This window comes from Drosophila bipectinata, chromosome 3R (genome assembly GCF_030179905.1).
Source record: "Drosophila bipectinata strain 14024-0381.07 chromosome 3R, DbipHiC1v2, whole genome shotgun sequence".
Lineage (NCBI taxonomy): Eukaryota > Metazoa > Arthropoda > Insecta > Diptera > Drosophilidae > Drosophila > Drosophila bipectinata.
The window spans coordinates 5,379,884-5,403,074 of NC_091739.1; the positions used below are offsets into that span (position 1 = coordinate 5,379,884).

General features: G+C 39.7%; 1 protein-coding gene across 1 annotated transcript in view; it reads left to right on the forward strand.

Annotated features, from left to right (window-relative positions):
- The first annotated feature begins 1,920 nt into the window (after nucleotides 1-1,920).
- trv (trivet) overlaps nucleotides 1,921-23,191 on the forward strand; it is a 63,726-nt gene continuing 42,455 nt past the window's right edge. Inside the window, exon 1 of the mRNA XM_043211591.2 lies at nucleotides 1,921-2,655. Coding sequence (XP_043067526.1) covers nucleotides 1,936-2,655 — 720 coding nt within the window. The 5' untranslated portion in view covers nucleotides 1,921-1,935. The remainder of the gene's footprint in view (nucleotides 2,656-23,191) is intronic.

Here is a 23,191-nt window from a genome sequence, read left to right on the forward strand (position 1 = left end):
CGTATGTATCTCAAAGCCAGAAACAGAAGCAGCACCAGCAACAGCAACAGTAAACAGTTACAAAACAAGCTTTTAAAGGACCTTAGCGGTCTGTGTGTCCTTGCCAGCGATTACATGTTTTGGTGCAAGTCCCCTCTTCGGTTTTGCAATTAAGTTCGAATGCCACAAAAGTTCCATGCACGCGTATCTCTCTCAGTTATTAGATACAAAAATTCAAATTGAACAGGAATTGTGGCCAGAAAGCCAAAGTTGGCTTTTGCCGGCATCTTAATCGCCGGCTAAAGTCAGAAAAGTTGCTGTCTTACTCGTCTAAAGCCCGAAACTAAACTATTTCTGCTATTGTCTGCTCGTAGCTCTGCCACCAAAAACTTTTGATCTTAAGTTGTGCAAATATTTTTCATTATGCGGGCCAAATATTTATGGAATTATGGAAATTTGTTTTGAAGATATTTTTGTTTGCATGCCCTTGCAAAATAAAAAGGTAAATTCTTTGACATACAGGAGCTGTTTCATGTGCAAGCTAAGAACTTAAAACTCTTAAGGATTAAGCATACATATATCGATTCTTGTTTCTTAACTTGTAATTGGTACAGATTGATACAAGTACAAGTGTTATTTTGAAGTATTAATTTCCTTGACAGATGTTGATTTGTTAGAAATCACTAATTCTATCGACTTCTATGGTCTATAGCTCTTTGATCCTCTGGACCGCTCTGATCCTGATTGATTCTATTTAAAAAAGGTTAGCCATTCCGGCCTGCAGCTAGTCTGCCAATTAACCATGGTCAACTGGGTGAAGAGCAGAAATTTTACCAATGGCATTGCCGACAATGGCTGCATACGTGCACCTGTTTTTGGGACATTTAAAATTCTATTGTTTGGTCTGCTGCAAGGATTCGATTCTGGCCAAAATGCGTGCACCAAGGATTGAGAAGGACTCGGGCGAAGTCAACAATCAAGTGTGGACAGAGCCATGCAATTTGACCAGAGGGGCCGGGGCAAGGCCATGGGGCAGCAGGCAGTGGGCAGCAGGATAAGGGAAACCAAAACAGGAGCCAGCCTGGTCAATTTTTCTTGCATTTGCCTTCGGGAGCGGCAGAGGCAGAGGCATCAAAGCCAGCAACTTTTTTTTGTTGGGTTTTGTGGTTGTCGGTTATTGTTGGTCCTGCTTCGTGCTGTTTGTCCAAGTTGCCATTTCAAGCGTGTTGCAATGAAAAGAAAACTTTTCCCCTATAGCCAGCCGGGTTAGGGATAGGACTGACTGTTTTTGGCTACGGTGTGTTTCGGGCCTGTCGGAGCACTGAATAGGCGCACACGGTATACGAAATTAAAATGCACTCAGCTGAAAAATTGGTTTCTCGTTCTTGACAAACTTTGAGTGATTTCTGAAAGCATCTGAAGAGTGCCAGCCAGTTAGTCCAACGTGGCAAGCAACAGGCGGTAACAATCTGAGCCACAACAAGATACTTTCAAACGGAAGGTTATTACTTCCCGTGTTACCACATTGTTTTCCCAAAAAAATTGTTTTAATAAGGCGTACGTTTTAATCAACCATGCCAAAAATAACTCATAAATTATGAAAGGTCTGAGGAAGGAAAGATTGAAGGCAGGATGTTTTGGAAATGTATGACTACTTTGGTGGAAATTATATTTGAAGGCTTTAAATTTTCTTATATTTTCTGGAAACTTTCTTACATTTAATGCTAACTAAATTGATCTCTTTATTCTTTTTTAGCCACGTCTGATTTAAGCAACCAAACCCTGGCCAAAATAGCGAACCTGAAGAGGGAAGTTTCGGCCAGTCCAGCCTCGGGGCTGGGCCTTGTGGGAATCCTGCCCTGCTCCTTGCGTTGGAAGTCACCGCCGGCAAAGTCATCCAAATTGCAGGGCTATTCCTCCCGCTCCTCCGCCCGATCCAGCAGTCAGCCGTATGACATGCCTGCCAACCACAAAAGTAGCTGCAAAAGTGGCACGGGTTGCTGTCATGACTGTGGTAGCTGGGAGCAAGACTATGAGCATCTGCCGGTGCCACGCCTACAACACCACCATCCGCCACCGCCGCTCTACCACCACCCCCAGCAGCGGCATCAGCAGCAATCGACATCTACTCAGCAGTTGCCACAAATAACAGCTGCATATGATAATTACTCACCCGAAAATGGCCTGCCACCAGCAGAAAGCGAGTCCAAGACATACGAAAGCAACGTTGCACCTTTGCCGCGTTGCCAATCGCATTGCCACGGGCCCAACGGCAACCTGCCGGCTTGTAGCAACAGCAGCAACTGTGGTGGCATGGCGCCTGCCCAGTCAATGATCTTTGTGCCGTTCATGCTGCCAGTGCAGAACCAACAGCATCAGTTGCCACAGCAACGTCTGAATATTCCGCCGCCCCTGCCGGCAGCGGAAAATTGCAAGCTAGTAAGCCCGGCCAAAGGCATTCCGCCGCCGCCACAGCCACCGCCTTTGCTGCCCCACTATCATCCGCCGTTGCTGCAACCGCCGCTGCCCCTCCATCCGCCACCGACCATGTTGCCTCAGCCGCTGGTTGCCTGCCCCCTGCCGTCAAGGGCGCCGCCCACGCCTCCACTGCCAGTCCCGCGAAATGTTCAGAGCTTGAAGTCCGCAGCAGCGGCTGCTCTCAGCGTGTATCAGCGAGTAAGTATTTTAAATTATTTTTTCATTTATTATGAATATTTAAAGAGTGTTTGACCACTTAACACGAGCCAATAGACTGAAATTGAGTCCTCAAGCTCTTTTACAAGCCCTCCTAAAGGGGATAGTATATCCACAACAGTCAATGGGTGAAAAATCCTGCTGGGGCTACTAAAATGTTGCAATTTGTGAAGGACAACAGGAGCAGGGACAATGCCACGTATACTTAATATTTATGGGCATGCTGCTGCTGGTGCTGTTGCTGTTGGTGCCAAACTTCAATTTACATAAACATAAAAGACAAGCAACTTTGGAGAAGCTCTTCACGAAGAATCCTCATGCATGTTGGTGAGATTTAGCGCAGCGACAGGACACAAAAAATCAAAGCTGCTGGGGAGAGGAAATGCAAATCGTTAGGAGCGGAAGTGAAGTGGAGTAGGATGGTTATGGGGGAATCGGTGTTGCACAAAAAACTAATGCATAACCTAGTAAGATCATCAACACGAAATTTTACAGCAAACTCATGTCCAAGGATGTGCAAATAAACTAGTTATTTTTGTTGCTCCTGTCTTTCGCTTTTCTCCTCGAAGCCCGCACTCCTTGTTGTCCTGCGCTCAATGACTTTTGCATTTAATATGAGTAAAGAACAACGGGACAACAGGAGAAGCAGTCCAATAAAAAAAATAAATTTAATATTATAAAATTTATTCAAAAATCTGGGTTTAGGTTAATTTTTTTTTTTTTAGATATTTATAAAAACTTTGTTTTTCAATTATTTAAATTTTTAAAATACACAAAAAGACTAGCATTTTTCTCAGTGCATTCGAATTTAAGGGGATGAAGTGGGACCAAAAAGCTGAGCCGGACTTGAGGATTGGGCTTTTTGTTGGCCCTTTACGGCGGGCTGAGTAGTCCTGGCCAGCGACATGCAAAACGTGCTGTTTAAATTACGTTCTTGCTGGCAGATTTCGGATTTCGTGTTTCAGGATTTCAGGTGGAGCCGACTGCAAGGACAAGCAGATAGCGGATAGTGTTTGCCGCTGGTTCACTTATCCTGCTGCCGGCGTCCCGACTCCCTTGCTCCTTGGCCGTGTCCAGCGATTCGTTTATTTGATAGCCTTGCTGTTGATGCTTGTGCATACCGGATAAGTTGGTCCTGATTAAGAATCTGCAACACAAAAGGCTGAGAAAAAAAGTATAAAAGCGATGGTGGACTCTTCGTTTTATATTTGCATATAAAAAAAGAGACCGAGTGGTCACTCGGCCATTTCTTAATGCAGTGAGGGCGAGTGAGAAATATTCATAAGCTTCCAGGCAGCAGGCTACGCTCCACAGATCCGATGATAACTCTGTCGCATTCACTTTCCTTGTACGTTTATAGTTTACATGAGAAATAAACATAAGCAAAGTGCACATCACCGTCTTGCATCCTTAATGCTGTTCATTCACATGTACTTAAGTAGTTTTATTTGGAGCCAGCACACTCCTACTCGTAAAATAGAGGATTCAGGACTCAGGACTCCTCCTCGCTGCTCGGTGCACATTTGAATGTTAAATCTTTCATGAAATGCCTTTTTTTCGACATCGTGTCTGTTAGTCTGGCCATATCTAATACATAGTGTTCATGTATGCTTTTTTGCGGTCTTCCTGCAACTTAACAATACCTTTTTCCAACGCCTGCCCTTCCAAAGACATTCACTTTCATTTGCTTTTGCATTTCCCCTCTCGGCTTGGAAAAACTGAGCTTCCTATCCTTCCTAACACAAAGGTAGAGTTCTATGTAATGTCTTTAATGTCTGCAGTGGCCGTTGTTATAATGTACTCTCACCCACATGTGATTATATGTGTGTCTTCTTATACACAGAAAAAAATGTTGTCTTTAAATATCAAAATTTTATTAAGACACATATTTTATAGACAGGGAAGTATTTTTTTGCCAGATTAGAGTTCTTTAATGAAAGGTTACTAAAGAATGGGGTTCTACCTTTTGTTATGTTTTTACCAGTGAAGCTCTGTCAGATTCGTGAAAGCTCCAGAATTTGGAATCACTCGAGTTCCAAAGTCTGGTTTTCTTTGGTCGCCCCAATTGACCCCGCCTCCGGCGTCTTGCTACAAAAACATTTGGTTTCCATTTAATAATTGTTCTCCCCAAATTCCATATGCATTTGCGGAATATCTCAAAGCGGATTTCGGTGTTAGAGTTTTCTTGTTGTTATGGTTTTTACATTTTTATTTCCATACCTAATCTATTTCTTTTTTGTTTTTGAATAAAGATAACTCTAAGCTCTGAGCTGTGTTTATGTTGGTTATTTATGTGGCCAAAAATCTCTTACCTAATTCAGTTCCCTAGCAACGTTTTTATGAGCAAGTGTTAGTAGGTTCTAACTAATACGTAAATGGAAGGAATTTTTATAAAAAAAACCTACATTTCATAAATTGTAATCGGGTGTTGTTCAACATTCTTAACATTAAATTACGAGTTTAAATCACAAGCTTAATATATATTCACTTTTTATAAATTGAGTTCGGATTCCTTTTGAATCCCTCTAAAGAATTCCACTGTTGGCTTACTTTATTTTCGGGGAACTCAGTGAATTTGCCTTGTTTTTATACAAAAAAAGTGAAGCCAATTGGTACTGCCATTCCAAATTTTTTATGCCCGATCGTAGGCAGTGTCAAAAAAGCCAAAAATAAGAGGACACAGAAGGAATTGCTTTCAGATTCGGATGTGAAAAAAGGACGCAAAGGACAGAGGATGAGCGGTGGCCGAAAAGAGAATCTTTCGTCCGGGGGGTGTCAGTGGTGCGGTGGCTTAATGGCACCAAAGGGTCGGGTCTGATGCGTAAGTGAATCCATATTTCATATGCCGCGTTAACGGGCCAACAAAAACCCAACGAGACACACAAAGTGAACAACATATTTCGAGGAGTGCCGCCAGAATGCGTTGACTTCATTGGAAGGAATCCAAGCAAAAAAAGCATCTCCAACCGAGGCTGTCATTATTTTGCTCTCAGCAATGGAAAACTGAAGCTGAAACAAAGCGAGGCGAAAGGAAAGAAAAGTCGGGCATGTCCTTGCCTGAGCAAAAGAAATTTGATATCAACGCCAAAGGATGCAATATCAAAGAACTGCCTTGTGGCCAGGGAAGGAAAGTCCAAGGAAACCGTTGACAGCCAAACCCAAGCCAGGCAGCCAAACTGGCAAATTGGACAAGCAACTGGCAGCAAAGACAAAAAAAGGAATCTCACGAAAAAAAGTTTAAATAAAATAACTAAGAATGAAAATAGAACAAAAACGCACCCAAATGCGAAAATCCAAATCATAACTCGCCTTGAGGCCATCGTAGTATGTTACTTTGAATCGAAAGCTACCAAGGAGTCCGTGGCATTAACAGAATGTGGTGACTTTCCCGGCCTGTAAACGCTTCATTGCTCCCCCGGGGGAAACCATCTCCTCCAGCTCGGTGCCAACCCCCCTGGTTCCGCAGAACTTCCATTATCCTTGGACGCCGGCCGATCTCACCATTCGAGCATCTTTGGTGCTGAGTCCACAGCGTGCTGTTAATTCAATCTGCGGACAGGCCACGAGGTGGCGCCCCAAAAGTGCCAGCCACTCTGTTGAGTGGCCTGGATTTCACCGCATCTGCCTCAGCGACTAAGCCTTCGTCTTTCGCCCTGCCTCCTTGGTCCTGCCCTTTGGGTTCTGGGTGCCAGTGTCCGTGTGAGTGTGTCGCGCACTGGCTTGCCTTCCATCTCTTAACCCATTGAGTTAATTGTTTATAAAATATAATATCTGTTGAAACTTTATTATTTTTTTTTAAAGGAAAACTATAGAAATTATGTTTGAGAATTCTCTTTTCATTTTTCTGATGAATAAAAATCCAATCACCCATTCATAAAATTTCTCTAAAGTCCTCTAAGCCAAAAAACAGGCCATTGTGCTGGATTGGACATGCAAAAAATGGGTTAATCACCGCCGCACAGATAAAAAGGACGAGTGACAGGAACAGGAGAGATGGCGGCGTCAGCAGCAGTCTCGCCCTTCTTGTTGTTGCTGTTTTTGGCACTTGAAAGCTTTTACCACAACGCTTGTGTATCCGTGTCGCTTGGAGATGCGTGAGTGTATACTGTACTGTATGGGTGTGTGTGTGTGGGCCGTCAAGTGCTCCTTTGTTTCTCGCTGTGTGCGAGGGCGCCAAATTTCAAAAGCAGCCGCGCAAAAGCTTTTTTGCTGGCAATGGTTTATTTTTCGCGACACTCGACGGGCGCAGAGCCTTTGAAAGTGTAAACGCTGTCAGCAGCTTCACTTTCAATGGCGTTTTGCGCTTGGCCCATGCGGCGTATACTTGATACTGTACTCGCATTCAAGCAACAGCTCTTCCGTTTCGCCCTCGTCCCTCAAAACCGTTGCCAGGCCCTAATTTAATTTAGCGTAAATTTAGTTTTAGAAACTTTGGTTTTTTTATACGTTGCTGCTTTGCTGTTAAGGTCAAACCGCCAGGAACAGGGCGAATTAAATGCAATTGACAGTTGCAATTTCCAACTGGCTGTCAGGCCAAATCCCAAAGCAACTGCATTCGAAACAAGGAAAGCAACAAAAAAAGGACCTCGAAGGACAAAAGCGGGCTTTGGGGGGCTGGCTAAATCCAAACTGTGTTGTAACACAATAAAATGCAACCTCAACTGACACAAAGAAAATGTTTTCGCCGAATGTGAATGTGAGCAAGAAGAAATCGGTCGTGCGGGCCCGGAAAGGACGAAAAGGGGGCGGACGGAAAGGACGAAGGCGTGTCGCTGGCAACCGATAGACAACACGTAAGCGAAACAACAATGCCGCGGCTGTCAAATTAGAGGCATTCAGGCAGCGGCAGCGGCAACTATGTGGGAATTTCTTATCAAAAGGACGAGAGTTGCAGTTGGAAAGTAAGGACATTGCATTACTCACTGGCCTAAGTGAAAATATGCTTTCACCAAGCCAATTAAAGTGACACACGGAGAATCCATACGTAAAGTGAGCTATTCTCCGTAGGAGGCAAGTGTGCATAATTCGCATTGCTAGTGAGAAAATCACTGAAATGTATTTGCTAGACCATTGAATCAATCATTCTGGTTAAATTAGCAATTTGCACCAAAGGCGTTGATTCATATTCCGGCACATATCCAGATCATGACCGACGTAAATCCAGCACACATGTAATTGAAATACCTTCCAAGTTGCTTAAATTAAAGTTTAGCAGATGCTTGCCATCGAACACCTAACAATCGGCATTTACTCAACCTGAATCGTAATTTAGTTTCGCATTCAATGACACAACTCAGGACTCACACACCAGAGTCTTAAATATGCCTGCCGAGATGCCTTTACACGGTTAAAAATCTATACTGTTAATATAGTAACTTGGCAGGGTTTTGTCCAGCTACTACTACTAAGTGGTTCAGTAGTGGTTCAGTAAAGGATAATGCATTTTCCTCAGTGAAAGTTTTACCAGAATGCTATCATGTCTTGTCCTTGTAAAATACTTTCGTGAATTCTTCTCAAGCTTTCTCCCAAATTTATTTAATGGCAAAATGTCTGAAAACGGCCTGTTCATTGGGCAGTCGAAATGAATATGAGCATTATTAGAATTAGTATGCGAACTAGACAAAACACTGAAGGGCCATCATTGAATTTCATGTGTAGGTTTCTCCAAATGACTAAAGGCTGGTGAGTTGTTTGTTTCATTTCGTTGCATTTTCCTGGTCAATTAATTTGCATGTCGTTGATGGCAGTAACTAACGACAACTTAACTTTCAGAACTGTTCAAGTTCTAGCTCGGTCTCCCAGGTTGTTTTTATACCCTTGCAGAGGTTATTATAATTTTTAGACATCGTAACGTACATATCTTCTAGATTTGTATAAACTTCCGAGTCGATACAAGCACCTTCAAAAGCTATCGACTTTAAATTGTTCACATATCTCAGCTTCTATAGGTGCTAAAATAATAGTTTGTCCTAAAATTGAAGCAACTGGTCGTTATAATACTTCAAAACAAATATTTTTTTTAAATGAAAACTTACATAATAACAATGTCATCTATCACTTTTTGGAGTTTAATTAGATTGGATTTGTCCTCCTCCAGCGCACTCTTGATTACTTTCACTGTGTTTTTGCGATAAAGTAAAAAATATGTGAATTACCTCCTTCCGTTTCTCACAGGGTTTTTTTTTGTAGCAACTGGGGAAAAAGGGGGCCCGAATCTATGGACTCTTTGCCCACATCCAGCAGTTTTTTCTTCTCATTAATGGGTAAGCTAACGTTGTTAAGGTTTCGGATAATTATTCCCAACAATACTTTGCTGCTGGCACACCCCTCAAAGATCAGAGTCACACTTTTTGTGTAGTGGAGACGAGCTTCTGCATTCAAAGTGGCAATCTTTCCAGTTTATGCCTGGCTTTTCCCCAGGATTAGGATTCTGTATCCATAACTGATCAGTAAGACTGTTTTATGACTAGATTAGACGAGCACCAATATTACTGTTCTTAGAGACCTGATAACTCATTATTGATTTCTGCGAAAAAATTATTGAAAAATAATTTGCAAAATTGATTATTTTTGATCAGAACTAGTCAAGGTTAAATTGCAATTCAAATTATTTATATTGGATTCAATAAATAAAAATACAATCATACAGATTACATTTCCTTGGAAACTATTAACTGATTATTTAATAGTTCATTCATGATCAGACATACATACATAGTCAACGTGGCATTTTATTTGGTGTCCGAGTATTTTGTCCGATTTTAATTCATGCAAAATACAATCATAAATTATAAATAATTAGTTTCCAAGAAATTCAGATTGTTCAGATTTTTGTAAAACTATTTATAATAATGATCATGCATAGTCAAGATTTAAGTCACTTTGCTCTCGATTGATTGAGCGGAAGATTTCGTTGCATTTCGGCATCAACAGTGAGCAGGGCTATACAAAAAACCAAAGGTTTTGCATTAAACTTTACTATGAATCACATTTTTGACAAACTTATCAGATCTAAGTTAATACTGTTTACTGTTTAAATATTATATATAATGTATATTAAAATAAGTAATAAATATCATTCCTTATATACTTTCATTTAACTGGAAGGGTATGTAATCTTCTGCTCCGAACGAAGATAGCTTTCTTAATTAGTGCATGTGGTGACTAGGACAAATCGGCTGTCTGTCACCCACCTGGCCACAATTTTTGTCTTAAATTTGTTGTTCAGTTTCATTGGAATTCCTTAAGGGCCATTTCTAGCTTTGTTTTGTTTGTCTTTGGCAACGTGTTTGGGCATCTTTATTTTCAATAACAAATATAGAGACTGAGAGCACCGAGAACGTAAAATAAATTGCAGCCACCGGACCTCAGTTTCCCTTTTCGAATGCGAATAGATTCAACATGAGTTGTCTGCCCAGGATCCGAGTCCATTATGTTTCCCCACATTTCCGTTGCCTTTCGGCATTTAATTGGCCGTATAATTGATTGGAGCAGCAATTGTTGTTGTTGCGGCTACTTCTTGGTAACTCATTATGTGGTGAGTGTGTTTGCAGCAAAACATTTGAAAACGCCGGGCCCAAGTGGCAAAGTTTCTTTGGCCAACTATTGAATTGGTAGCTCGTGGTTCCTCGCTTGTGGCTCGTTGGTTGTAGCTCGTGGACCGGGCCTTTTGATAGACTTCAGCCCCTCTACTGAGTCTTTGCTGAGTCGGCTTTCGGCCTGCCTCTATAAATTTGTGTTGTGTTCACGTGCGTATTTTGCTGTACGTAATTAATTATATTTGCCTCCGACTCAAAATGTCAGTTGGTCTCGAATAATTATTATTATTTTTCCAATAGGGGAGCTAGCCACGAGCCATGAGCCCCAGCGAAGCCTCTTCCTCTCGGTAGGCATATCTTTTTTGCCCGGCTCTCACAGGTTGTTTGACATTAATTGATTTATTTGGCTTTTACACAAATTACGCACCGAATATTTGGTTACAGAGATACAGACAGAAGAAGGGGACACAAGCTAAGACCATAGTTGGCTTAGTGTTTGATTTCACTTTGGCTTAGGTGTTTGGCTTAAAGTGGCTTAAAGCACTAGAAAAGTGCACTTATTTTCAATCATAACACAGTAAACGCACTTTTATTTATAATTATCCGACCTTATGGGTAGAAAAATTGTTATATCAAACTTTCTGGTTCCCTGCCAGTTAGCCACATTTAGCTACTGCTGTTTTTGAACGGACCACAGTCTTTGGCGTTCGCTCAGATGGAAAACGCGATCCTGGCGAAAAAAAGGAGCAATAGCAAAGGGCATAGTGTGGGCGGGTGAAGCAAAAATACAAAAAAAGGCGAAACTTTTTGACAGCGCAACATGCAAAAACAAATTACCAAACAGTCAAACTGTCAATTACGAGGCAATTAGTTGGCTTCGATTAAATGGCGTTCGCCGCTGTAGTTGCTGTCGTCGCTTAAGCCGTTTCGTTTCGGCCCCGTTTACAAAGGCTTTCAACTACCGACTCAAACTTGCTACCCCAAGCTCCCAGAGTGTGCAAATATTTGTGGCTGAAAATTAATGTCCGACAAGCCAGCGGCATGGACAACTTTCTGTGATAATTGGCTCAGTGCAGTATTGAAGCAGCCATTTAAGTGGCCTGACCAACAGTTTGATTTATTCCCGCTCCCTGGCTGGGGCTCTGAGCCTGCGATATAGCCAGGTGCTCGGATCGGATTGGATGCATCCCCGGTGGCCACTCAAACGGCAAATACACAACATTTACAACTGGCCAGCCAAGGTCCGGCAATGCACTTTGGGTCGAAGCAACTGATAAGAAGATAAATGAGGACATTCCGCATTCAAGAGTTAAGTCCTGCACTCAGAAAAGTATGTGATCAAAAACATATAAATAATTTTATAAATCATTTTTTAGCCAATTTATAGAAAAATTCTACTTTTTATTAGGTTTTTTTTCAATAAAGTGGCAGACCGATACGGACTCAATTCTTTAAAAAATTCCGAAAAGACTGTTTCGTCTTGCTATGCGAACATATTTAAATTAGTTCGAGTGTTCTTCTAACAGTTTCATTTGAATTGTTATAAGAAATGACATTTAAAAGTTTTATGAGCGAATAAAACAGTAGAACACCAAACCACCCAGCGGCAAGTACAACGGCAACAGCAGTCGTTTCTGGAATGCACGGTGGGGTATTCGAAGGACATCGGAGCCCTGCCTATGGCAGGATATGCAAAGTGCAGCTGAGACGCTGTTTGTTTGTTTGCTTGCATCGACTGCCATAGGCTGGCATATGCGAACTGGAAATTATGAGCGATAGTTCCCCCTTTTGCGTTTTGAAAGCAGTCTTGGGGTGTATGCCTCCGATATGGCTGCGTCGACTTTGCGTTGGCAACATTTGGCATTGCTCATACGACGTGTGGTCTCAATATGCAATGTTGCGTGTCTTTCCGGCACTGGATGCCATCCTGCTCCTCAAGCGTTAGTGTTAATGCACAGAAACAAAATACTATTAGAAGCCAAAAGCTTAAAAATTAGAAAACAAATCTTAATCATTGTGAAATAAAATTACATAATTTTTTTATTAAAACAGTAAAATGTATAAAACAATATAAAGAAACTTAGCGGCCGGTCACTATTATCTAATGAGAAGACAAACGAATATAAAATATTATTGAATTAGCCGGAAAATAATATTTTGTTTATGTGTAAATAAGAGATAGTAAGCTTCATGGTACGGCACTCTGCCGATTGATGCCTTTGGCATGCTTTTGTGTTTGGTTCTGGCTCCAGTTCCAGCCCAGGCTGCACCTCCGTTGCCATCTCCACTCCACATCCACATCCATCGGATAACCCATTCCCATCTGCATCACCGTCCCCATGGTCGCTCTCTGAGTGATGTGAGGCTTAATTTATGGCAGCCCGTTCTGGTCCGTTCTGCATACCGAAATGGCAAACGGCAACTGTCAAAGCGGAGATGCAACTGCAACGGGCACCGCCTGACCGACAACTGCAGAAAATTGCATGGCATTAGATCGACGATTGCCCCCGGCCGGTCCCCATTCGGCTCACGGGCTATAGTGAGATGGGGCCATATGAATTGCATTCCGTACTCCGGCGCATTGCTAATTATGCGACCCAACCGTTCCCATCCGATGTTGGCCTCATAAATATGTATTACAGCATATACTTTCACCTGTCGCTGGACGCGTCATCAATCAACGTCCATTAGGGTAAAGAAACGCAACCGGAACCGGAAGTGCCGCAAAGCATATATGCAACACTAGAACAGGCAGAGGCGTCTAGGGACAAGCTTACCATCCGGCTGGGGTTTCTATTTTTAACTAAAAGATTAAATACAGTTTAAGGTTTAAATTTTATTAAACAAAAAACTTGAAGCTTATCGTTTATTCAATTGCCATTTAGTCTCCAGTATTATGCCAATTCTTGCATTTTTTAAATGTCTGCTGGGCATTAAATAACAAACAGACTGACTCTCTGGTTGCCGGGGCTTGCCAAGAAGCCAGTCATACATAGTATTCCTGTCAACGGCAACGGCAGATGATAAAATGTTTGCGTCCAGTCAGTGACTGGCTCTTACTTTCATCTTGGGAGGGAACCGAATGGAACCCAAGGAAATAATTTAATTTCGCCTGCCATGTTCGCCGCAGGCCGTCGCCCGCTGAATTTGTTTTATTAAAAACTGTGCACTATACCCAGACATGCACGAGCAATGAAAATGAAAGAAATGAAATCAAATACTCAAAAATGAGCAAATAAAGCAAAACGAAGCAAAGTCGGCAGCGGCGACGGCGACAACATAAAACGACTCTCTGAAAAAAAATTCACAAAAATATGTGCGGGGCACAAAAATGTTGTAATTTCTTGGGGTAAATCGCGAAACGCTTTGTTTCGCAGATTTTCTTTGACGGTTTGACGGTTATTTAATTTGCTCTCCCCGAGAAATTGGGCCACCAAATCTTCGTAATCCTTGGAACACCAATCTCCCACCCACACCCATACCCACACCCTTGGGCCGAAACGAATTGAAAGTTGATGCTAATGCTATAAATGCTCGCCCATCATTTGTCTTCATTCATCTTTGGCAATTGTCCACCCACCGAGTTTATAGCGCCACTCGAAATCATTAATCTCAAATATTATCCCCGCCTGGCAGCGGTGCCTTCCAATTGTAAATAGTAATAGGAGTCGAGGAGGATCGGGCCGGAGTATAAGGCATATTCATAAATATGAAATAACTTCAGTGCCATTTAGTGGCGAATAATTCGTTGGAGCCACGCCCAGTTTTAAGTGTGGAAATTCGTTTCGGTGACGGGGCTTTTTTTCATCTTTATCGGAGGGCCCATTGCCTTTTCTTTATTAAGCAAACTAATCATGACCCTTTGTGGCCGACACGTGGCCGGCAGAAATGGTAAAAACGCAAACACTGGGTCCCGGGGACACCGAATAATGTGCGCTCTGATGACCGGAATGGGCCCAGGGATTCTGGCTTGGTTTCCAGGATACCGGTTCGGCAATCGGATCCCAAAACGGTGAGCATATTCAACACTCGCCCAGGCAAATCCTTTAAGTGTCATTCGGTGGCCCAGCCCCCCAGCAGTTGAATGCATCGTTTGCTCTAGTTTTCCAGCATGCCGTCCCCCTTTTGTGTGCTTTTCCCCGGATTTTTCCTGATTTTTCCTCTCGGGTTTTTGTGTTGTTTGCTCACTTTTTATGCGTTTGGATTTGCACATTTGGACACTAGTTAATTATGTTCTTAGTCCCTTTTATGTCACAATTTTCATTTCGCAACATCAAATAAACTAAATGTCCGGCCGGGCTTGGCCGGAAACAGCCCTCGATCCCGTCCCCCCGTCCTCGAGAAACTGTCTACCGCAATTGTCGTGGCAAGGTAAACAAATATGCGTATATGGCCGGGCTGCTAACTACATTGGCCATTGCCTGCAGTCCAGACCCTGGCGTCCTATGACTCCAAAGGGGGTGGATTATGCACAGGAAATACATATATGTATTTATATTTTATATTAATTATAAAACATTAAAATGTTAAATATAATATAACTTCAAGAATTTTTATATGTGAAAAAATTGTAATAAAATAAAATAAAACGAAGTACCCCATCTTTTTCCACAGTGCTCTTGAATATAGATGTTGGTATTTTGGGTGATTTTTGGAAAGTTGGTGGTGGAACAAATGTGCCTATTTGTAGCCCGGGTAGTCCTGTTTTTCGGTTCGGCTTGCCTCCCCCTTTGGTGCGGTCGCCTGCTATAAAATTCTGTGCGGAATGGACATTCGGACTTTTAATATGCTCGAGTAATGTCTGCATTAACAGAATTCATTTGCAGGACATGTCCAGTAGCAGGACCAGGACTTCACCCGTGTGTGTGTATTGGGTGTTGTGTATGGGTGTGTGCTTGTGAGTGTGCGGAGAAACAAATTTATGTCGTGCTACTTGCTGAAATTGGATTTCTGGCTGCTGCTTCTCCCCATGGTTGTTATTGTTGTCGTCACATCGTTGCTTTTTAGTTACCCCCCAAAAAAAAGGGGGAAAAAATAAAGGCTAAAACAAAACTTAACCATCAGGAGACACAGAGCATTTGTTTCCATTCCAGGTTTTAGTACGTGTAATCCTTTTTCATGATTTGCACGCCACTTCAGAGGACATTTGTCGCCCTTGGCATTAGTCTCAGGTTAGTCGTTTGTCGTTTGCAGTTAGCTCCCTCCACTTGGATCTCGTTTCTCGGTTTTAATCAAGTTGAATGCCTCAATTAGGGCATCGTCCACCTCGAAATTGCAACGACCTGGCACGTGCTTATACCCTTTAAGAGGGTATTATAATTTTTGTCAAAAGTGTGAAACTCATTGAAGGAGACATCCTAGACCCTTTAAAAATATATCTTCATGGTCGACATAAACATGTCCTTCAGTCTGCCTATTTCTAAGCAAACAAGTCTCCCAGTTTTAAAGCTATCCAAACTGTCTTAAAAACAGTTTGAAAAACTGTTATCAAAAAGTCTCCAAACTGTGTACCCAACGAGAATTTTGTGAGAGAATATTTCTAATTCCATACATGAAGGTTAAAAATCCTATATATACGTAATTTGGAATGACTCATTCCAAATACACTTCCATTTAACTGCAAGGGTATATCCACTTCGTTTTCGACCGAAGTTATATATCCTCTTTCTACTTATTTTAACCTTTATCTACTTATGCGTGCCACGAAAATGGCCTTGCGTACCAACTACTTTGACACGCCCTCCCGAGGAGAAAGGAGCCAGGAGCCAGAATGGGGCAATCTTAAAATATTTCTTAAAAATCGAAAAGAAATTTTGGAATTGGAATTTTATTCAGAAGTTAACAAGACAAATAAAATCTCCTTATGTATTGGGTAAAATAAATAGTGTTTTCGATTAAAACACCATATTATATTGTAGTATATTAAATTCTCAGCGCATGGAATAATCAATCCACAATCCATTTAATTGTTCTGAACAGAACAATCCCTAGCCTTGATTTTTTTAGTTCTTCCGATAAAATGGAACTTTATTTTCAATCCACCTTTCGTAATTGTTACACTCGTTCCTCAAATTTTCGACGTTTGAAGCGAATCGGGATTGAAGGAGCTCAGAGTTTTCGAGGAATAATAGTTGGTCCTAAAATTGAAGCAACTGGTCGTTATAATACTAAAAAAAAAATGTTTTTTTGAATAAAAACTTACATTATTAGCATCTATTAATTTTTGGAGTTTAATTAAATTGGATTTGTCCTCCTCCAGCGCACTTTTGATAACTTTCATTGTATCGTTGACTTTTTCAGTCTTTTGCTCAATCTTTTGTAGCGAGGAAGTTAGAAAGTTATTAATTAACTCTTTACGTTCCTGATGAAGTATGAACCTAATCTGATAGGCAAGTTCGGCAGTACGGTTTTGGACACTATCAAGGTGCTTTAACGATATCATAGTTTTATTTAGACTCCAATCTATTGTACGAACTGTCAAATCCAGGATTAATTTCTTGTCATTACTCGACAGGTCGTTGCGGTTAATGAATGAGATGAAAATTTTGAAGTTTTCATTGCGGTCGACGCACCATTCCAAGATCGGAGTCAGACTAGATATGTAGTATTGATGGGCTTGTGAATTCAAAGTGACAATCGTTTCGAGTTTATTCCTTATGTTACCCCTGTAGGTGCCCATGTCAAAATAAATTACATCGATCGCTTCTTGCAATTGCTCGAACATCACCGTTGCGTCGAATTCGGCTTGATATTTTACCATGATGTTCTTCATACTTCTTAAGCCATTTTCTAGATCATCAAACTCCTGGGTTGTATCGCATGTTACAAAAATTGGAATGCAGGCGCAAAGTAAAAAAGCCAGAAGGACAAAATCAGGATTCTTTCCCATAACTGTTAAGTTATTTAGAGTCGGCACGATGTGTTTTAGACAAAGAGACAATTGAAACTGATTTTAGACCAGAAATGTTCACTTTTTATAGCGTTGACGAGTACCATACATTTCCGGGAAACTATGAATGGACCATTTATTTTCTAATTATAATTATTTGGAATTCAATTCAATACATAACAAGAAAGCAAAGCTAACTTCGGGCGGAGCCGAAGTTTATATACCCTTGCAGTTAAAACCGGATATATATCGCAAACATCAGATATAGTTGGCCGATCCTTATGATTACATCATAATAAAACTAATTAACTAAAATAAAAAATCTAAAAAAAGTCCCAAACTTCTATCTTCAAAAATACGAAAGTTGATATTTCTACCAAATACCATTTCCGATCGTTCAGTTATATGGCAGCTATAAGATATAGTCGGCCGATCCTAATGAAATTTGGTAGGTTGGATCAACTGGCCAAAAATAGAATCTGTATTAAGTTTCAGCTTTTTATCTTCAAAAACACGAAAGTTGGGTCATTTCCGATCGTTCAGTTATATGGCAGCTATAAGATATAGTCGGCCGATCCTTATGAAATTTGGCATGTCGTATTATTTTGCCAAAAATAGCTCTCATGTCAAATTTGAACTCTCTAACTCTAAAAACACCAAAGTTATACCATTTCCGATCAATCAGTTATATGGCAGCTATAAGATATAGTCGGCCGATCCCGGCCGTTCCGACTTATATACTGCGTGCAAAGGAAAGAAGGGTGTGTGCAAAGTTTCAAGACGATAGCTTTAAAACTGAGAGCCTAGTTTGCGTAGAAACAGACAGACGGACAGACAGACAGACGGACAGACGGACAGACGGACAGACGGACAGACGGACATGCTCATATCAACTCAGGAGGTGATCCTGATCAAGAATATATATACTTTATAGGGTCGGAGATGTCTCCTTCACTGCGTTGCACACTTTTGGACAAAATTATAATACCCTCTGCAAGGGTATAACAATATAATCATAGAGATAAAGATTTCTTGGAAACTTTTAATGGTTGCTTATGATCAGACGCTGTCATTGGATTTCGAGTAAATAATTATAATTACGATTTTTAGGAAACTTTTTATGAGACATAGTTATTTAATTTATATTCACATAAATACATCAATAAAATTTATGATTTCTGGGAAACAATTTTTTAATAATGTCCGACATTGATTCAGCTCATTAAACCATCTTATACTATCTTATTATTATACATCTTATATAACCAACCAATTAGATTATTAAATTTAAAAAATTTTGGAGAAAAGAACTCAATACCCAGTGTTTTATTGATAATGAATTCTTGTGAAATATATTTAATTTTTTCACAGTTTTAATATCACTATTCATCTCATGTTTGGGAACGTTATTAGTTCATATGTATATGAAAAAAGCTCTATAGAAAAACTCTATAAATATACTCTAAAAACCTTTGAGTAACAAAATTACGAAAATTATCGATCGATATGAATGTGAATGGAAGTCCACGTAAGTGACGAGCTATGTACATGCCGCCGAAGGAAAGCGCGAGGCTACTAAATATGTGTATATTTACTTTAAGTACTACATATATGCTAATATATGTTATGTAACAAACGAACGCCTTATCAAAAGGTATTGATTCAAATATGTCTCATTTTTGCTTAGACACTTGCCAAATTTATTTGTGAAAAACTTGGGGAATAAATAACAAATTAGGACTCATTTAGTAGGGCGGACTGTAAATAGATAAAATATAAAGATAAAGATAAAATATATTTCTTAATCACATTATACACAAGATATGTTATTTTAATATGCATTTATTGGTCCTTCAATTAGACATTTCGTAAAGTTATTCAATATATAAAATTATAAAAATAAAATGAATTCTTTTCTTTTTTCAAGAAATACAATTTTGAAATTAAAAAAGTTATTTAGTTTGTCCATCGTTTCATTGATTGTACTGTTATGTTTTCAAAAGGTTGTAGTGTGTGGATTTCCAATTGGGCATCCATATCGCAGAAAACATAGAAATTAAGATATTTTTAAAAAAGCTAAAGTGTTGTATCTAATATTCTCCGGTCACCTTGGATAAGCGAACGAAAATATCACGCGATTCTTATCTATTGGTTTTTGCATATCGAGATAATACATAGTGCAGCATCAGTTATGTGAAAGCTTTTGAGAGCTTTTTATTCTAGCATAGTTAGGGCTAGATTTGCATAGGGAAGCTTAGACACTAACTTGCATACGCTTAAGCGATAAGGCTGTATTATTAAGCCTATATTTAAACTCGTTTTTATTATAATTAAATGTATGGGAAAAAATTATTAAGCCCCAACGGAAGTTGCTGTGGATTAAGTGAAATAGTGATTTAGTGATTTTAAGCCAGGTATGTTTTGAAGTTAGTGCAGTGCAGGTTTCTTTAATGAATTATTTTCCCCAGTGCCACGTGCCAGTGCGGCTAGTACCGAGTTATGCAATCGGCTAGCAAGGAGTTACATAATTGACTAGTACGACATTATGTAATCGTCTAGTTTAATTAAGGAATTCAGCGACATTCGACCGGAATTAATTCCGATCAAATCGGATGGAATTATTTCCATTAAATTTTGGGTGATTACACGGAGAGAAAACTCCAGCGAATGTGTGGTTACGGTCGTATCAGCAGCCGTGAATTTTATATATATATTGGCCTGCTTAATAATTATTACAAAGCCTTCCAGTTTATATTTTGATTATTTTATATTATGGAGTTTTTACGAAAGAAAATCTCTCTCGAACCTTTTAATTATTTTTGGTTATACTTTTGCAAATAATTTAATGTTAAAAATGCAGATAATTAATATGTATATTTTCCTGATTAATTTTAGTATAAATAAATATAAATTTATATATATATAAGTTGCGTTGAATTTAAAAGATAAATAATTGACAGTTAATTGAAGTACGAACTTTGCGATAATATTCGAGCATGGCCAAACAAATTTAATTGTAATATTTTCTTTATTAATTATTATTATAAACACCTATAGCATTCCTGTCCTTGAGCTCAACGGCGGTGAACTTCGGTAAGTGAATACCACTGAAAGAAATTACTCAGTCTTTTGATTTATACCTTAAATTTATGAGCCATGAATCTTGAATAATTTGAATATATATATATCCTCGCAAATTTATTAATTCTTAATTTCAAAATGTAGCTAAAATTTAATTCTTGAATTTATCCTTATAATATTAATTTTTCTTATATATATATATGTATCTAAATTTAAACATGAATGATAACGAAATGAATTGTTATAGATTTTAAGGCGATATTATTTTTATTTAAATAGAAAACCCTAATTTGTAAAATGAATCAATTTTATAAGATTATTTATTTGAATATTTTGAACTTCATGAGGGCTTAAGGCTCTAACCGTTCCGCCGCCGAACCCCTAAATAGCCATGCTGGAACCACAATAAGTATCACCTAGAATTGTGATATGGGGCGAATCAAACGTCGTAGATCTCGCCAAGGTCGGGTGGGTTAAGACTAGGGTATAATGGACATCTAATTACCCTAAAACTGATCGAAATCACTCTCTCTCTCTTCTGAAGCTATTTGTATTTTAGGGGATTTGTTTCTTGTTTTCGGATTTGATTATAAAGTAAAATCATCCGGGTTTCTTCTTGAATTTTCGAGCTAGTGCACTTAATTTATTTTGATGATGTGTAGTATGGATACGTGAAAAAGAACCTCCCCCATCCGTCGAGCTAAGTCTAAGACCACAAGAAGTGCACGCCCTTCACTACCATCCATACGTCCCTAAGGTATATCCTCTGGACCTTGCAGAACATCTTGCATCTTGGTTCTGTTTTTGAACTCACAGTACCCACACATTACAAAATTGGCGCCCAACGTGGGGCCTGATTAGAGTTTTAGCTTTAAAGGGTTATTAACTAGTCAGATTCCTTTTATTTTTTGTAGTCTTTCGTGGAAATGCAAGAAGTTAGAGTTTTTTTTGGCATCTTGACCCGTCAGACATTAATATATCGAAGTAGTATTTTTTTTCTCGTAATACCTATGAAGTCTGTTTAACTTGGAGGGCAATGGAATCCACAAGCGGTTTGTCTCTCGGAATTGCGATTGCAGTTCAGCAGAATGGACTGATCGACCAGAGCGACTGCTGTGCATAACCAGACCTCACCATGCTTTATAATTTCAGACGTATCAGGTCCGTATAATAAATCCTGGTTAGGAACTGCAAGACGCTGGAGGAATTTTAGCTCTTGACCAACCGGATGTACATTTTATCGGAAGTTATACGAGTCAGTAATTTAATAGTGTATCCCCAAATAGAATCAGAGAAAGAGAGATTTTATTCGATCAGTTTTTTTGTTCCAGCACACTTCGGATTCCCGAAGAGCTATATAGGAGTTTTGGTGGCGGACTAAATTTGTTTTTTTTAATTTTGATTTGATTTGATTTTGATTTTTGGAATTGATTTAATTTTTTTTCTGATTTATTGATTTTGATTTTTGTTGATTTTTATTATATTTCTAATTCTATATTTTTTTTTTTCTTTAAATTTGATCATTTGTGTATCGGAGAGATATTTTAGTATTTCACCATGGCAGTAAGACACAGTTTAGAAAATCCAGCTGAAAGCGTAGGAGAGCAGGAAACTATTTGTTCCATTTGTTGCGAACCTGTGACATTAAATGAGATGTTGGCAACTACTCCTTGTAATCATAAATTTCATTACAGCTGTTTAATGCCACTTTTACAAGCAAAGTCAATTTGTCCCGTTTGCAATAGTAGTTGCTCGGTAAACCGGCTTTCTCTTGCAAACAATAATTTAATGATTGAATTGAACGAGGCAGAGACCGTAGGAGAAACTTTAGATCCTAGCGTTGAACCATCCAGAGGTAATCTCAGTACCAGAGGGAAAGGTGCTATACCAAAAAGAGGGGTACAGACAAGGTCAATGCAACGTAAAGGACAACTCCTTGAGGTTGATAACAATCGAGAAGGGTTAGACAGAACCGAAATAACCGATCTAGTACAATCTTGTATTCAAGCTCAGCAAAATAGCATGTTACAGAATATATCCCAGATTATAAACGCATCAATAGAGCAAGCTTTAAAAGTCAAAATGACTTCTCTTAATATCGAGTCAAGGGATCAGGACACAAGGTCACCCAGCGTTCCCCAATGCTTTAATGAATACCAATCTCAACTACCACCCATGCGCAGAAATATCAGTCATATCAGTGAGACATCGGTTGGAAACTCTAGAGCTTCGAGTATCTCCCCTGAAAAAGTCGCAAGCATTATACAAGGCTGGCGCATTAAATTCGACGGTGCTCGAAACGGCATGCAAGTCGAAGACTTTTTATATCGTATTCGCTCCCTTACAGCACAAAACTTAGGAGGCGATTATCAACTTTTGTGTGATCATTTGTACTTGTTGTTCGCGGGAAAGGCGAATGAATGGTTTTGGAAGTTTCATCGTTCTTGTGAAAATTTCACATGGAAAACCTTCCAGCAAGAATTTAGAGAAAAGTTCCAGGAAGTAGACTCCGACATGGACATTTGGGACTTGATCAATGCTAGACGGCAATTAGAACAGGAACCATTCGAAGAATACCAGTTCGCTGTAGAAACTTTGTTAGGAAGACTCAAGGTTCCCATTTCCGAACAATCCACCATACGAATTCTTATTCGAAATGCAAAGAACTCGTTACGTTACGAATTGATGCATTTAGGTATTAATACTCTTGCTAGATTACGCGAAGAGATCCGTACTCACGAGCAATTTCAGAAGCATGTCAAGACGCAGTCAATGAAACCGAAGTTATCAAATCGCTCCGTTTCGGAATTATATTCCATGTCAGAAGAGCAAGTAGAAATGGAAGTAGACGAAATTCATAGGAGGAAGATGGTTTGCTGGAATTGTCAGAAGCCAGGACATCGGTTCGATGATTGTATGGAAGTCCGATCAGTATTTTGTTATGGTTGCGGAGCTAAAGATATTTATAAACCAAAATGCTCTCGTTGTAACCCGACGGAAAACCGCCAGA